At 32.2% G+C, this 17,281-nt stretch overlaps 1 protein-coding gene across 4 annotated transcripts in view; it reads left to right on the forward strand.

Annotated features, from left to right (window-relative positions):
- The window catches only part of Nap1l1 (nucleosome assembly protein 1 like 1), a 31,713-nt gene extending 21,230 nt beyond the window's left edge, over positions 1-10,483 (forward strand). For 2 of the 4 annotated variants that reach the window (XM_078053113.1, XM_078053116.1), the window contains 12 exons: positions 875-1,016; positions 1,272-1,352; positions 2,464-2,592; positions 3,486-3,557; positions 4,499-4,638; positions 5,453-5,598; positions 5,694-5,713; positions 7,226-7,348; positions 8,058-8,087; positions 8,594-8,644; positions 9,630-9,701; positions 10,362-10,483. In XM_078053113.1, the coding sequence (XP_077909239.1) occupies positions 875-1,016; positions 1,272-1,352; positions 2,464-2,592; positions 3,486-3,557; positions 4,499-4,638; positions 5,453-5,598; positions 5,694-5,713; positions 7,226-7,348; positions 8,058-8,087; positions 8,594-8,644; positions 9,630-9,665 (970 nt within the window). In that variant the 3' untranslated portion in view covers positions 9,666-9,701; positions 10,362-10,483. Of the gene's footprint in view, positions 1-874; positions 1,017-1,271; positions 1,353-2,463; positions 2,593-3,485; positions 3,558-4,498; positions 4,639-5,452; positions 5,599-5,693; positions 5,714-7,225; positions 7,349-8,057; positions 8,088-8,317; positions 8,414-8,593; positions 8,645-9,629; positions 9,702-10,361 lie in introns of those variants that run through there. The other 2 variants (XM_078053114.1, XM_078053115.1) reach the window with 2 other exon arrangements.
- Positions 10,484-17,281: the final 6,798 nt, after the last annotated feature.

The following is a 17,281-nucleotide window of genomic DNA, read 5'->3' on the forward strand; positions in this document are numbered from 1 at the left end:
TGTGTGCATGGGCACCTGCAATAGTAGTTTTCTCTTTGGATGGCAAAATTTCTAGAGGCAATTTTGGGGTAGGAGAGAAAGCCAGAAGCCCATGGTAGTTTACCATATTGACAGAATATTGTTTTTAACTTTTAATTATAAAATAGAAAATTTATCTTTCAGTATTTTTTTGTTTCTAATAATCTTAACTTAAGTAGTGGTTAAGTATGAGAATTGTTTGATCCACAAAAATTTGTTTGTGGTAGTAAATTTTAACTTGGATTCTGCATCTGTTGCATAGATTCCCTGAAATTAGGTAAATTTTGAGTGACATTTCTTTGGGTAGTAGAAGGGTTCATAAATTTGATTTATAACCTAAGTATAACTTTAAAAATCAGTGGCCCATAGTATATCATATATGAATTGTTTCTCATTAGATCTGTTAAAAGTTTATGCCCTCTGTTGATAATATATTCTTATTTAACATAATTCCAAATTAAATAGAAAGTAATACCATATTCTTTTCTTTAAAGTAAATATTCTGTGCTTTCCCCAAATTGGTACAAGTGATACAGATATGAGGGGAAAAAAAAATTCAAGTAGTCATTGTTATTCATTTCAGATGCCTTCAATGACAAGTCCAGCTCTGAACTTGATTACAATTTAAAGACGTTAGGGTTGACAATATGATTTATAATACAAACTTACTTTACCTGGTTTTATATAGTCTAGGGTCAATATACTTGTCTTTTTAGGTTTAATTTCTTTTAATATACTTTTACTTCAAATAGGAACTTATTCATTCACTCACTCCTTTGCTTCAATTTCATGATGATTAAAGAAGTGTGATTTGTGTGTTACTATGATGCTATGTAACTTGTATGTGACCTTTCAGCTTGCCTAGGGTAGTTAAAAGACGAGTGAATGCTCTCAAAAACCTTCAAGTTAAATGTGCACAGATAGAAGCCAAATTCTATGAGGAAGTTCATGATCTTGAAAGGAAGTATGCTGTTCTCTATCAGCCTCTATTTGATAAGGTAATAATTCTCTCTTTACTACTTTATTTAAAATTAGTACCAGCTCTGGAAATATAAACACTCTTGGAGGTGGGTTAGTCTTTGTACAGCTTACTAAAGTGGGTGTTAGAGGTACTTGGGGAAACCATCAATAGTAACAGTTAAGGTTGTGGTATGTTTGTTAATTAAATCTGTAAGAGTCCTTAGTGAGAAACCATTAGTTTTAAGCTTGTTCCAAGTGTGTTTATGAAAGCTTTTTTTTTTTTTTTTAATTAGCGATTTGAGATCATTAATGCAATTTATGAACCTACAGAAGAAGAATGTGAATGGAAACCAGATGAAGAAGAGGAAATTTCGGTTAGTACCAACTTTTTTTTTAGTATATTTTTACAGTTGTCAGAAATATTAGAATTGTTAGGAAATGTTTTCTTTTATAAAATGCATATTGTAGATGAACCACTTCAACCTGGCACCAGCTGTACCCAATATCATTTTTTCCTTGTGTTTTTGTAGTATTTCAAGCTCATAGATTTATGGTGTGTTCTTTTGAACTTTCTGATGACAGACAAAAGACTGTTTCCATTTTTCTATTGGAAACTTTTAAGTAACTTGCAACAGATAATGACAGAACTGACACCAATCCAGTGTTGTGTTTTTTTGACCCTGCTTTTCTCTAGCATTGCTATTTTAAATGTTGATTGATAAAGAGAATACTTTAAGAACATGTCAAGGTAAGGCATTAGACAAGTTACTATTTTGTTAGCTTTTCCTTTTTACTGTATATTTATTTAAAGTCTTTGTTTTTCATTTATCTTCCTAAAATGGTTTTCCTGATTCTAATAGTTTTTTTTTGGGGGGGGGGAGAAGTGTGGTAGCTGTTATTTTGTTGAAATTAAGGTTTAGAATGGATAAATAGCAGTTTTACACAATTAAACTAGAAGTTCATTGACTAAAAGTTAACTATTGGTGATAATAGATTTATTATTTCAGTATCTAGTTCACTGTAAGTTAAAGAGAATGTTATATGACAGTAGAATGCATTACAATTCATATTACTTGTAAAGACCACAAGTTTTCATATCTCTGCTTGTAGAGTCACATCCTTTGTTTCTTCATATATGTACTTAGGGTAATGATGACCATCATATTCCACCATCTTTCCTACCCCTCCCTCCCTTTTTCCCCTTTGCCCTATCTAGAGTTCATTTAATCTTCATATCCCCCCACGCCCACCCCACTCCCTGCAGCATATTATGGATTACCATCCTTAAATCAGAGAAATCATTTGGCATTTGGTTTTTTTGGGATTGGCTAATTTCACTTAGCATTATATTCTCCAGCTTGATCCATTTACCTGCAAATGCCATGATTTTATTCTTTTAATGCTGAATAATATTCCACTGTGTATACATACCACTTTAGGTATTCAATAATATATATATATATATATATACTGTCACTTATCAAGGAGGAGCTGAAAGAAAAGGCCAAGATAGAAGATGAGAAAAAGGATGAAGAAAAAGAAGACCCTAAAGGAATTCCTGAATTTTGGTTGACTGTTTTTAAGAATGTTGACTTGCTCAGTGACATGGTTCAGGTAATTTTAGTCATAAAAATACCAGTTTACCTGCCCGGGTAAACCTTTGAATTTTATATGGTTCTGGTGATTGTTCTCTTTAAAGGCTTGTTTTTTTGAAGTAGCAGTCATCCATAGAAGGAAAATTACAGTTTTGATGAGTGTAATCTTTCAAATATTAGATAATGAAAGAGATCTCATTAATAATTGATCAGTATTGACCGGGCACTTTCTCATACCTTCTTTATTTTGTTTAATTTTGAGATAGTAAATGGGAGGGAATCTTAATTGCAATTATATAGCTGTCAAGACCTTTCAGTCTGAAATCAGAACAATTTCAAGTGAAATTTGCATTTTAAAGGAATACTATAAGGGTGTGTTTAACTCATTCATAATTGTCTTATTCTCTGGAAAACCAATACAGACATTACTTTTTTGGGAAATATTGCTTCTCAAGCATTTCTTTGAACCCCTACCATCTGTATTATAGTACTTGTTGCCATGTCTTTTGGTTGTTGGAAGTCATGTGAAGAAAAAAATGGTCTCAATATAATGATTGCTTACTGCATTTATACTTTAACAAAAAGAAAAGGAAAAGGCAACAGTTATAATCAAGAAACATTTTTAAAGCAGAGATGCCTTATTTAGATTTGGTATTGTGTTTTTTTAGACTATTCAGCTTGTATGATGATTTGTCTCTGTTTAGTCACTTTTTCTATACCAGTGGAAATAGAACTATAGTATAAAGTAGCTTCAGTATAGGCCATAATCTGGAGAGTCCTAAGGTTTATAATTGTCATATAAAACTTTGCTGTGAAAGATATTACATCCTAGCTAGGGTTCATGTAGTAACAGAACATGGATCCAGAAATGCCATGTTAGATACTCATTTTTATTATTATTTTAATTTTTAGGAACATGACGAACCTATTCTGAAGCACTTGAAAGATATTAAAGTGAAGTTCTCAGATGCTGGCCAGCCTATGGTAAAAGAACTTTGAAATATTTTCAATTTTGTAACATGCTAACAGGTAGATAAAAGAAAGTTTTTAAAATTAGGTGCCATTCAAGAGTTAGAGATGGAAGTGAGACGGAACTGATAACTTGTTACTCTTAATTGTAGTAAATATTTGGATATTGCCATTGTTTATGCTGTTTTCCTTTCCCTTTCTATGAATTTCCACTTGTTTTTAAAATACAGTTAATGATCCTGGATTAAAGTGGATTAAAAAAAATAATGGCAAGGTAATATATTAATAAGTAAATTCTTAGTCATTAAAAATCATGTGCATAGGAATTTCATATGATATTAGAGGGTCCCTACTCCTCCTCAAGAAAAGATTAGCTAACAATCTCTCCTAAAAATTGGCAATATTATAACTATAGGCTATAGATTGTTAAGGTTGAGCTTTTGCTAGTGTCAAATTCTAGTCTCATTTAAAAGCCTGTTTTTGGAGAGGTTTAGAAAAAAGGGGGACTTGGTTAGACTGTTTACTTAAGTGTGATAGTTGTAAATTGAAACTATATTCATTTTATTTATGCCTTGTTTTGCTTTTAACATATTATGTTTCAAAATTAGGAAAACATTTAAAATTTTGTATATGCTTATTAAAAACCATAGATTAAGCTGGGTGCTGTGGCGCATGCCTGTAATCCCAGAGGTTCAGGAGTAGGCAGGAGTATTGTGAGTTCAAAGCCAGCCTCAGTAAAAGCAAGGTGCTAAGCAACTCAGTGAGACCCTGTCTCTAAATGAAAATACAAAATAGGGTGGGGGATGTGGCTTAGAGGTTGAGTGCCCCTGAGTTCTATCTCAAGTACCCCCACCCACCAAAAAAATACACTAAACCATAGATTAAGCTATTTACTTATTCACTGAAATTCACGGTGTAAGAGTTAAATTAATTTTTATGCTTTTTTTTTTTTTAAGAGTTTTATCTTAGAATTTCACTTTGAACCCAATGAATATTTCACAAATGAAGTGTTGACAAAGACATACAGGATGAGGTCAGAACCAGACGATTCTGATCCCTTTTCTTTTGATGGACCCGAAATTATGGGTTGTACAGGGTAAGTTAATTTTACTACTTTCACAGTGTATGTTTTAGTTAGTGATTTTCAATGCTGTGACTCAAAACCTGACAAGAACAGCTTTAGAGGAGGAAAAGTTTTTAGGACTCTCAGTTTCCGAGGTCTCAGTCTATAGACAGCTAACACCATTCCTTGGGGCTTGAAGACAGGCAGAACATCACTGAGGAGGGGAGCAGCTCACATCACAATCAGAAAGCAGAGAGACTCCACTTACCAGATATGAAATATATGCCCCAAAGGCACATCCCTAGGGACCTACCTTCCCCAGCCACACTGTATTGGTTTTCACCTTCCACCCAGTTAATTGCACCAGGAGATTAATTCACTGATTGGGTTAGGGCTCTCATAACCAACCATTCTCCTCTAAGCTTTCTTGCATTGTCTTACATGAGCTTTTGGGGAACATCTCACATCCAGACCATAATAACGTTATATCTCTTTGTTGTACTTATTATTTGTGATACTTGGTATTTCTATTGTGTGTACTTGATGTATACATATGTGTGTTATTTATTGCCAAACATTTCAGTACAATGTTTTGTCCAATTTTCCTACGATTTTTTTTGCCATGACAACAACAACATTTCTCTGCAGAGGAGTGCACTATTATCTTTATTATACTGTGTTTTTGCTAATTGTAAGTATATTTTAAAAATGTTTAGAAATAAAATGTCTCTCATTATGCTGCTATAGAAAGTATTTAATAAGCCAGTTATCTTCTCTCAAATTTGATATTAAAATAGAACATTTCTAAAAAATTCAAAGTGTGCTGTTTCCTCCTTTGTTTTGTTAGGTGCCAGATAGATTGGAAAAAAGGAAAGAATGTCACTTTGAAAACTATTAAGAAGAAGCAGAAACACAAGGGACGAGGGACAGTTCGTACCGTGACTAAAACAGTTTCCAATGATTCTTTCTTTAATTTTTTTGCCCCTCCTGAAGGTAAGTAGAGGTTCAGTTTCGATATTGGTGACTATTTTATTATGAAATTTGTTTAGTTTCTCACTCATTTACATTTCTTTTTCTCAAATTTTCAGTTCCTGACAGTGGAGATCTGGTAAGTTGAATTTTTATTGAGCTGTTTATTACATATACATATAAAAGTAAAGCATTGGTCTTCAAAAGTGGACAGTGTGGTCACTGCTAACATTTGTTTTAGACAGTTTTTTTCTATTAGGGATCTAATTTTTAAAACTCTTAATGAAGGCAGAATGCATTCTACTATGAAAATTTTTTTGTTTGTTATGCCAATGGATATGATTTCATATGGTGACTATTATCCATATGTGGCCTGTGACTTAAGAACCAAAAATGTATACAAAATGATCTAATGAAAACCGTGAATAAGTCCTTACAGGCAGGGTAGGCCAGTTAATGTTTTGAATTTGCTTTTCTGTTGACCATGTATTTGAATTTAAATTAATTGAGATAGTTTTAAATAGTTTTATGTGTGTGGGAAAGTAAATATTATGTTAATTTGAATACTGGAACACTCTTGACTGAGGCATAAGCCATATTGCAAATGGCAAAAAGTATTTCTGTCTGAAAAGAATATTAACTGGCCTACTCAAAACATCCTTTATAGGACAAATGATGGGAATGTAAATCAGTGTGTGAATTTTAGTAAGAACTACTTAGGAGCATTAAAAGAGCTTCACACTATTTTTATATCAGTTGATGGCTTGAAGTTTGTCTTCAAGTGCAGTTTTAGTATATTTCTAAATATTGATGGCAAAACCAGTCTTATATAAGAAATCTCCATTTAGGATTTCTTCATAGTCCTCCATGTCTGCCCCTTCCCAGTACATTTTTGTTTATCAGGGTGTGTTATCTTGATGGCTTAATAAACTTTTTTTTTTAATTCATTGGTAAGTATCTAAACGTAAGAATTTTCTCAATCATGTCAGTCATTTCTGTACTGTGTTTTGCTATTACATAGAAATCCTAGATTGACTTGGTTTATTGTCTTTATTAAGTAGGACTCTGTAACTCCTCATTTGCAATAATGACTTAAAACCTTACAGCTGTTTGGGTACTGTCCCTTAGGAAGTGTTAAGTGATATTCTGTGGTCTGTTATGTCCTTTTATTTATCATATACCTAGAGTTGTTACTTACGAAAGCATGAGATTTTTTTTTTCTTAGTTTTTCAGTAATATTTCCAAAGGAAAAACTCAAGAGTTGCTTTTACATTTTGTTTGAACCAGAAAAGAACTAAGTGATAACCAGTTTTAAATTCTATTTGCCATAACTATTCTTAGCATGAACACTAGTCTGCTAACTTATTTAAGTTTTTAATTAAAATTCTATAAACCTAGCACATGTAGATGACTACTTAGGAGCTAATTTAAATTATTTAATTTTAAAGTATTTTTTAAAAAGTAGAAAATACAGTTGGCCTTTAAAAAAAAAAATTGTGGTGCTCAGGATTAAACCCAGGAGTTTACACATGCTGGGCAATTGCTCAACCACTGATTTTGTTATTATTTAAATTCTTGAATCTTACATATGCCGAACTAAGTTACAGCTTATTCTTAAATTTTGTGCTTTTCTTAAAAAAAAAAAAAAAAGGATGATGATGCTGAAGCTATTCTTGCTGCAGACTTTGAAATTGGTCACTTTTTACGTGAGCGTATAATCCCGAGATCAGTGTTATACTTCACTGGAGAAGCTATTGAAGATGATGATGATGATGTGAGTAAATTTGAGTCCTGCAATGAAATAGTTTGGTGTGGGTATGAGAGTCAGAATTAGCAGGAAATTAGGTTTAATTTTTTTAAAGGGATGTAGAATAATTCAAAATGAGGCTAATAACTGATTATCCTATAGATCTTTTCCTAGTTTTGTTTTTTTGGTACTGGGGATTTAACCCAGGGCACTCTATCTCAGAGTTATATCCCTTTTTATTATGTTTTGAGTCAGGGTCTTGCTAAGTTGCTGAGGGTTTTCAAGGCTGGCTTGGAACTTGAGATCCTCCTGCCTCAGCCTCTCCTGAGTTTTAAAAATATTGTTCTTGCCTTTTCCATGTAGAACAACTAGGACTTCTTTGGTGTTTTAACATAACAGAATTTTTCTCTAAGAAAATATTACATGATGCTAACAGATAAAATTAGGCTGCCCTTTAATGTTCTGGATTTTTTTTTTTTTTTTGCTAATAGGTTTTAGGCTTTTTTTTTTTTTGCAATGTATTTTACACCTCAATACAGGCTAGTAATTACAGTAATAATTGTCTGATAGCACCGAACTGATTTCCCAAAGCTAATATATGATTAGCTTAATCATTTACTGTAAGAGAAAGCTCTCCCCTGTTTTAGATATAAAAGGTGTTGAAAATGATGGCTGTTACTGATGGTATTCTCAAGTGTTTTATTCATCCACATTTAATCCCGTTTTCTCTTTTCAGTATGATGAAGAAGGTGAAGAAGCGGATGAGGTAATGTTTACCAAATGAGCAAACAATTCTCTGTGTTTAAGACATTGAGAAGCAAATTGAGTGATTTATGTATTTCTTTGCTATATAATCATTATGTGATTTGGGATAAATTTTGGAAAGTATGATTTTAGAATTCTACAGCCAAACAATGTATGTATAAGGTTTCAATAAATAAATTGTAAAACTCAGCAACATTTTTTTTTATTTCAAATAATTTTGTTCTGCTGCAGGGTTATCAGCTCTTTGAAGAAGTCAAAAGCTGCAGTAAACTTTTTCAACGTTGGCTGCAGTAAATCTTTTCAATAAAAGCTGTCTGGATGTCTCAAGTTGTGTTGGGAAATTTTTCATAATAGAAGCTTTCAGATTAAATTGCATTATCACCAAACTCTGTAATCATGAAAATCTGTTGACCCATAGAGTAACTTGTATTAAATTTTCCCTACATTATGAGCCAGTTTTTCCTACTATATACCTACTTCATGGATGCATTTTGAACTTTAATATAGGAAGGGGAAGAAGAAGGAGATGAGGAAAATGATCCAGACTATGACTCGAAGGTGAGCAGAATTAGTGGTGTTTTCTGTTTAATTTGTGCAGGCTAAAGTAAGATTATGAAATTTAATTTTCTTCATTACAGTCAATAATATAAAATCCCATTGTCTGTGTAACTTTTATTTTTCCCCTTTTCTAATTCCCGCTGTCATTTCATATGGTTCACATAAAACTTCAGAGCACCTTTCCCTGAGAAGCATTGTTTTTGGTTCTTTGCATTTTTTTTTATACTTTTCTGCCAAGTAAACCCTAAAATTTTATTTTAATGGCACATTATTTGGGGCTTTTATTTATTTTTCAGTTTTTAAGTGTTAAAATTTAACGTGTTTTTATGTTTTCCCTCCAAAGAAAATCTTATAAACAAGGGTAAATTTTAAGAGATCTGAGTGCAAGAATGCTTGGAAAATGGCGACCAGTACTATTTTTTAGATTCTTGCAACCACCACTATTCTTAGTTTCTGAAAGTTCGAGTCCTTCATTCCTAGGAATTGAATTTGTCATATCCCAAATAATAGATAGTAATTTACCAGAGATTATTTAAAATGTAGGATCTGTTCATTCATTTGCTTGATGTTAAAAAGTATTCGTAGAACACTTCAACATAAGCAAGCAAGAGGCTAATTTAAAATCAAGTTAAATAAATCTTGTTAAGTATAAATGGATCTTAATATGTAAATATGAATGGAATTAGAATCTTCAAATACAAAAAAAAGGCAAATGATAATATGATTGACAAATTGGTTATATTTTTAAGATTATTATTTAGTGTGTCTCATTGAGTTAATTCTGCAATGTGAAATTTGGAGTTTATTTTAGCATTTCAACAATTTGCTAATATATGAAAATATAACTTGCCATAGTTGTCCTATGCCTTTTTTTTATTTGGCAAATTTTTTACAAAAGTGAGATGCTGTGATAAGGTAGTTAATTACTATTTAAAATGCATTAAGCAGGTAGAAATTAGATTGACTTGTTGTTTTCCTTTAACAGAAGGATCAAAACCCAGCAGAGTGCAAGCAACAGTGAAGCAGGATGTATGTGGCCTTGAGGATAACCTGCACTGTAATAGCCTATACACAACTATTATTTACTTACAGCCTTATGTTTTTGTATTTTCTTGGTAGACACAATAATTTTTTTTTAAAGGAAAGGAATTGATATTTTAAAGACAAATTTGTTCTACCTAGCATTTTAACTATAGCTTTTCTGTCATATCTGTTGAATGCACAAATTCTCACGCATGTTCATTCATTGCTGCAGTTTGGTTCTTCTGGAATATTTGTATCATGTAGCTATTGGAGTACAACTATAAAAATTAATAACTGTTAAATTAAGCTAAATGTTTTTTGTTTGCTATTTTTTTTTCCTGATGAACCAAAGTAGTTTTCAGCTGGTAGTAAGAGTAACTTTAAGTCTGCTTGCAAAGTTGTGCTTTTCATTTATTTGTTACAGAAATGTAGTGAATTTTTACTAATATAACTCATCATTTGAGAGAAGAAAAAAACCCATAACAAACATGGTTAAGAATTTCCAGTAAGACCAAACTCGATAACTGTTAGGATTATTAATGAAGTGTAGTTAATTTTAAGGAAACCTAACTCATAATTTGGTTATTGGTTATCACAGGGAGGTGAATAAAATAATTTTCAGAAGGTTATTAACCTGATAAAGTGTACTTGTAATTTTAACTTCCATTAACTAAGCATCTTTTCTTTGTGGTAGGATCTACCTTCTGCTTTCCTGGAAAGGATGAATTTACATCATTTGACGAGCCTATTTCAAGTTTTTGTTGTTTGTTTGCTTGTTTTTGTTTTTGCAGCCTAAAATAAAAATGTCAAATATAATTTTAGTTCTCACAAGATAATGTCTTAATTTTGTACTAATTCAGGTTAGTCCCAGAGGCTTGGATTAAGGGTTGTGCCCAGTTTACCATATTATTGACGGAAAGCATGCCAGCTTCATAAGCAAGTGGAAGGGGAAAAAAAAAAAAAAAGACTCTTAATGATGTGATATAGTTTTAAAAAGCAAAAGAGTTATATTTCATTTCCTTTGGGCTAGAACCAAAGCCCTAAGCCTGTATGGTTTATTCTAATTCTTATTGCTTTAGTATGTCATTTACCCATGCTTCTGTTTACTGTGTATTAAAATGGGTAGTACTGTTTACTTAACTACCTCACAGATGTGATAAGGCATATTAAGTTAAATTTCATGAGCTGTTTCTCAGCCTTTTTAAAAGCTTAAAAATTTGGGCCTGTTTTGTACCACAAGTGTGATATTTGGCATTTTTTTTTTCATACCAGGCTTCTGTAATTAACTGGAAAATGAAGTGAAAACACTTCTCTTCTGGATCTGGCCAGACAACACTCTTTCAGATCTGTGCATGGCCCCTATTTTAATGAAAATTGGATGGGATGAGTGAACTATTCAGTAGGTCCAAGGATTTTTTTCCAGGGTATCAGATGACCATACTGTAACAAAATACTATAGAGATCATGGGACTAAAGTGGTAATAAGACCATTTGGGAAAGGGGAATGCAATTAAATTTGAGACTATAGAGCCACATTTAAAATACCTCAGGCTTATTACTGTTAATTTTGGGGGGTGAACTTTTGGTTTGACAGTGAGGGTGAACTAAATGAATTGTAACAACAGGAGGGTTTGAGTTTCTGCTGTTAATAAAATTACATTAAGTTCACTTTTAGAAGTAATAGTTTTCTTTTGAAAATTTAGTATTAAGGTTTTAGAATGTGAAGACATTTTATTATTTGTATAGAATTATCCATGCCTATTCCTGAGATTTTTAACTAACTACTGGAAATCCTTAACCAATTATAATAGTTTTTTTCCTTCATTTTCAAAATGATTTTGATTGCTTTGACTTAGATAGTCTGTAATTTTTTTTAACCATAATCTAAACACAAGCTTTTTCTGAACTTAAAAATTTTGATCTAAAGATAGAATCCCATTTTTAATGAATTGAAAGAAGCAACAAAATCACTATTTTTGTTCCTTTAGGAAACAGCTATGCCAAAGTGAAAAGATAGTAATACTTCATCTTGTTAAATAATCGGTGTGGTCTGCACAGGAATTGTTTTCTTTATAAAATTGGAGTTTCAGGGAATGTCAGTGTTCATTTATGCCATTTCTTCAGTTCCAAAGTGGTTTTATTCCATTCTAGAAATTTGAAATATGTAATTTGAAATCCTTAATAAAACTTGGAATTAATTTTATAAAATATACTGGTGATATTTGGATTTTTTAAAAACACATGAATATACTTTTTTAAACATTGGAAAACGGATATCTAGATCAGGCTGTTCTGTGCTTAGTCCGCTGTGACCTGTAAATCTGTAACAGAGCCACCTCCCTAGTCCTGTTAAATAGAGTTAATTTGAAAACTAGAAAGGAATTCCATAATTCTGACAGATTTTATTGAAAATGTAGCTACAGATACTTTTGAGACACTTCAGAGTTTCTTTTTATGTGCTTAATTTTTGGTTTCCACTAACCAATTCACTATCAAGTTAGTTCTCTCTTTTTTTTTTCCTATTAGAAATGGTAAAATCCCATAAAAAAGCTTATAAGACCTGTCATTTTATGGTCATTCAAGTATGACAAGCAGAGAAAGAGTTGATTAGTCGTTAGTTTAACCTGGATGTCTGAAAGTCACGTCTGTGTAATTTCTTATTCTTTTATATAGATTTAGTGAAGCAGTATTTGTAATACTCTTATCTAGATGTGAAAATATCTTAATTGTTGGAATTGGTGAGTTGGTACCTAAGAAAAATGGGATTCTACCTCTATTTCCTTTTGAGCTCGTTTAACAACAAACATGAAAGGGAGACATCTTTGGTAGAAATATTTTTATTTTTCTTTGAATTTAGGTTAACATATAACTGATGTATGATAAGGCCCCTGAGATAACTGGATTAACAGTGTTGATATTACTGCTGCTTGTAAGACAGTATGAATTTGTGGATTTATCTGAGTTGCTGACTATTTCCATTATTAAAAATGAAGATAAAAACTAGATTGTTTATGAAAACCTTATGCCATGCAAAAATGTTAAACTAATGAAAATATCCTTTGCTGTGATTTCAAGGCTTGGTTTAAAATTTTAGTCCATTTATGGATTTAATCTTAGAAAGGTTTTTAGCCTTTTATTTTTGACTAAGCCAAGCCAAATGTTATTTTAAAATTATGGAACAAATAGTTAAGTATAAGTTCTTTGTAGGAACTTTAGAAAATAGAAATATATATGTAATTCAGTTTTTAAAAAAGTCTGCATTGTAATATACTTTAGCGCAATGAGTGTTCATAATTAGGTAATTTGCCACTTAAAAGCACTAAGTAAATGTAAGTGATAATGGTGAAATAATACTGAAATTAACTTAATAAGTGTATACTGGTAGTTTTTGTATACTGAATTAAAAATCCAGATATTAAAATATAAACTGGATTTAAAAAAAAAAAAAGGTTCTTGGACTGATTAAGATTCACCTGACCACCATGTAATTTTGGAGAAATGGGAACATTTTTAGTGTATGAAATTACTTTCTTTAAGGAGGAGTGTTCATCCATAGGAAATTTTTAATTTATGTACTTAGTATACTGTGTATCTTGTGTTTCTTTCATTTGACATTCTGCTGTACTTTCAAATTTATAAGTTAAATAAGTTTAATGACTAAAATTCTTTGGTATAAAACAAGGGCAGGGGCTGGGGTTGTGGCTTAGTGGTAGACTGCTCACCTAGCACTTGTGAGGTACTGTGTTTGATCCTCAGCACCACATAAAAATAAATAAAACAGTATTTTAAAAAAAGACACAAGGGCATAACAATTTAGAAATAAATTGCTGGCAGGAAATAAGTCATCTTATTTAAAAATTTTTCATATTAGAAATATCATTCATAGCTTTTGTTGATCTTTTAATTACCTGTTTTGATTTTTATTATTTCAGAACTCTGTAGTATTGCTTAAAATAAAACCAATGCTTTTTAATTTCTCATGTTTTACACCTAAAAGGAGGAGGAGGAATTGGCAATAAGCACTTCAAAATGCAACTGCCAGAAGTTAACAGATTTAATGACATTTCCATGATAAAGTTAGCGAGTTGTTGCTTTAAAAAATTTAATGAGGTTATTCTGGTTTTTGCTAGAGTACTCAAAATTTGTGTAAGTGTTTTTAGCAGAGATTTCAAGAATGAGTAGAATTTTGTAAAGTGCAATTCAGGTGGAGGAATAAAAAATGTGATGATTGTGTAATCCTTCCATTGGAAGGCAAGAACATTCGCAGTCTACCCCAAGTTATATATGACCCCAGAGTCATATATTAAGAAATTGAAAAGTAAATAAACGGATATAAGGAAGGGATGAAGAAGTTGTGAACAAGGTGGGATTCCAGAGCTGTGACTCTCCTTAGTCAAGTTCCAGATTGATATTTTAGGTTCTCTCTGATTAATGATGTGAATTACTTTTCCTTTAACTTTGAAATTATAATAGTTGAAAGAATTCTTGTATATTCTTAACTTTTGTTGAGTATTCTCATATGCATGGATATATACTATTTATTTCCTGACATGTTTGACAGAAAGCTGCAGACATAATAAACCATTTACCTCCTCAACACTGTATTTTTTTTCCTTGGTATGGAGGCTTATTTTAATTAGCAGTTAATCAAAATTGGCAAGTCTTATACTATCACAATTAATTTTGATGTTTTTATTGTCCCAGATTCAATGATTGGTATCCTGTGAGCTTTTGATACATCGGGTTTTGAGTATGTGCATGCTTTATGGCTAAGAAAGATTTTAGGAGCATCATTGGCTTTTTCTTTCCCAGTCCTGGAATGTGCCATTTCTTTAAGATCTGTTCCTTACAGTGGACAGTGTTATTTAGAATGCAAGTCCTGGATGTGCTTGTTTCTGGGGTTGTTTCTAGTCCCTTTCAGATGAAAAACTTAGAAATTGTACATCAAATGCTTTGAAATTCAATCCAATACTTAATATTTGTCCTAGTCTTATCAAGTCTATACTTGTAACTACCTTCAAATAAGTGAAATTGACTGATCCAATAAGATATTATAGATGAAGTTATTCTATAGGAATAAAACATGATGAATAAAAATGGGAAAGATGGAATTTTAGATTTAAAACCGTAAGTCTCTGAACAAATGTCTAAAGTACTTTTGGAACCTGATCTATCCATCTATGTGAGAATTTAGTAAATGTGATTTCTAAACATGATAATGCTTAGAATTTTGTTGAAATCACTTTGTAAATTGACTTTGGAGAGAATTTCAGAACTAGTTGAAGGTTTTTTGTTTATTACTGTTTTTAAAGGTCTTGCTTAGGTAACAGGTGTCTTGATATGCTGATGCTACATCTAAACTTATGCCCCTATTTTGAAAAGGTTTTTTCATGTTTGCTATGGAAAAATAAAGTAAAAAAAAAAAAAGCATTTGTAGCATTTAACTTTTAACTCAGCTTTTAAGTTTGGAAAATCTCATTTCATTCCTTTTTAAAAATACCTGTTTTTATATATTGGAATATTTTCTTTGACCATTGGATGGTATCCAGAAACAATCTAGGTTAAAAACTAAATGAAATCTGACTCGATTTCTCATGTTTCATGCTTTTATTATTAGCCTATCTTCACCTTAATATTTGCCAATGTTCCTGGACATTGAGGATTTTTTTCTGAGATGTGTATCTATCTTGACATCAGATGGAATTTTAGACTTTGATTATGCCAGTCTTACAAGTTTTAAAAGTGGAGGCCGAGTCTGTTTCTGCTATTAGCTGGCTTATTGAACCTAGAACCTGTAGAGTGAATTGGAAGGCAACCACTCAGCCCATCCAACCTGCATTTGCACAGTTTGAGCAGTTTGTCTACATTTCCTTTCACTTTCTACCACCGGGCTTTTGCCCATATGTTTTATTATTTTGACATAATTTTTTTCTTTGATTGAGTACCTACCTTTTTTGGTTCTTCAGTTCTGAACTGACTCTACCTGTTCATGACATATTCCAGAGATGCTTACTTACTAATGGATCTCCCAATTTTACATCACTGAGCTTGAACATGGAAGGTTTATTTATCTGGACTGTTGGCAGTATACTAGCCATATTCCTATATTGGATCCATGTAGCAAATTAAGTAATTTGTTAATAGTTGAGTCTCCTTGGTGTTAACCAAGATATTCTGAAGTCTTCTGTAGTTGTCATTTCTACATGTTGTATATTTTTGAGAAAACCAGTAAAACCAACAAAGCTAAATTGTGAATATTTTATAAACAGCTGTGAGAATGTAGAGGACATATTATAACAAAATTACTCCCCAGACCTCATGGTTTAGGACAATTGTTTTGGCTGACCAGTTTTATGTAGTTAGTTATTGCTCTATTGAGCTTCAACTGGGATAGCTTTTGAAGATTAGAAATTGGAATCATCTGAATATTCTTCATGCACAGGTCATTAAAGTTAGCTGACACCTAAGCAGCCATGTGGTAAGAACTTGACCTGTGTATGGTCTCAGCTTGGTGTCTGTTCCAAGACCTGGCAGGCCAGACATTTAACCCTTTGTCACCCTCTTGGGGTGGTCTTATAAATTCTCTATTTTGGATGAGTCAGAAGACCACCCAGATTTAATAGGAAAAGACTACTGCCTGCTGGAGGAAGGATAAGATACTGAAAAAGTAAGGAGTTGGCATCTTGCAGTGGCCACATACTTTATGGTTTTTGGAAAATAAAATATTCTACAGTAGTATTGACAGAGCAAAAGCTGTAATTGTTTTCCAAATGACCAGAAACAAGGAAGGTTAAATTACATATTGTATGTCTGCTTAGAGAAAATTTTTTCTCCATTTTTTGTCATTTTATCTGAACAATTGAGATTCGTTGATGTGTATCTAATGAGTTCATGATGAGCTTGATTAGTCAAGGAACCTTAAGTGGTAAATAAAAGATGATTTCTTTTTATTAGAGCTTTTAAAATGTGAAGTATTTTAAAGATCAGAGTTAATCTACACATCAGTAGAGCTTTGTGTGTGTGTTTTATAATAAGAAAAATAACAGTGGTTTAGAGTGTTCTTCCAGAACTGATGTGAGAGCTTAATAGTTTGAGAGAAGCTTCTGTCCTTGGCAAGTTGCTTTATCATCCATGTCTGCTGGGGCTCTAAATGTTATATCCAGGTGCTGTGCAAAGCAGCAGGGGCAAAAGGCTATTGGTATTCTTACTTTAAAGGAAAGCCTGTGATTTATGCTTATAGTGCTACAGGAGGGCTGGTGATTACAGTAGACATGGGCGTGCTGCTTGCTGCCTAGAGCAGAATCTCATAGGAAAATGGATGTTACAATGACAGACATTTGCCACAAAGGTTGAGTAAAATTTAGAAAAGGATTATTTGATCAAGGCTATCTGGGAACCTATAAATATCCACATTCCAGAAGTAAACAGGCCTAAGAAAGGAAAATCATGGATAAAGCCCCCAAAGATGAGTTAGGACAAGAGATCTAGTTTTTATCCACAATTTCTCTCACATTTTCTCAGAGCCGTGGCTACACAAATGAGGTTATTACAGGTTTTGAAGTTTTTGATCTGTTAGAGATATTGATTGTCACTCAGTAGTCATTTACTTAAAAT

The sequence above is a fragment of the Ictidomys tridecemlineatus genome, chromosome 6 (assembly GCF_052094955.1).
Source record: "Ictidomys tridecemlineatus isolate mIctTri1 chromosome 6, mIctTri1.hap1, whole genome shotgun sequence".
Classification (NCBI taxonomy): Eukaryota; Metazoa; Chordata; class Mammalia; order Rodentia; family Sciuridae; genus Ictidomys; species Ictidomys tridecemlineatus.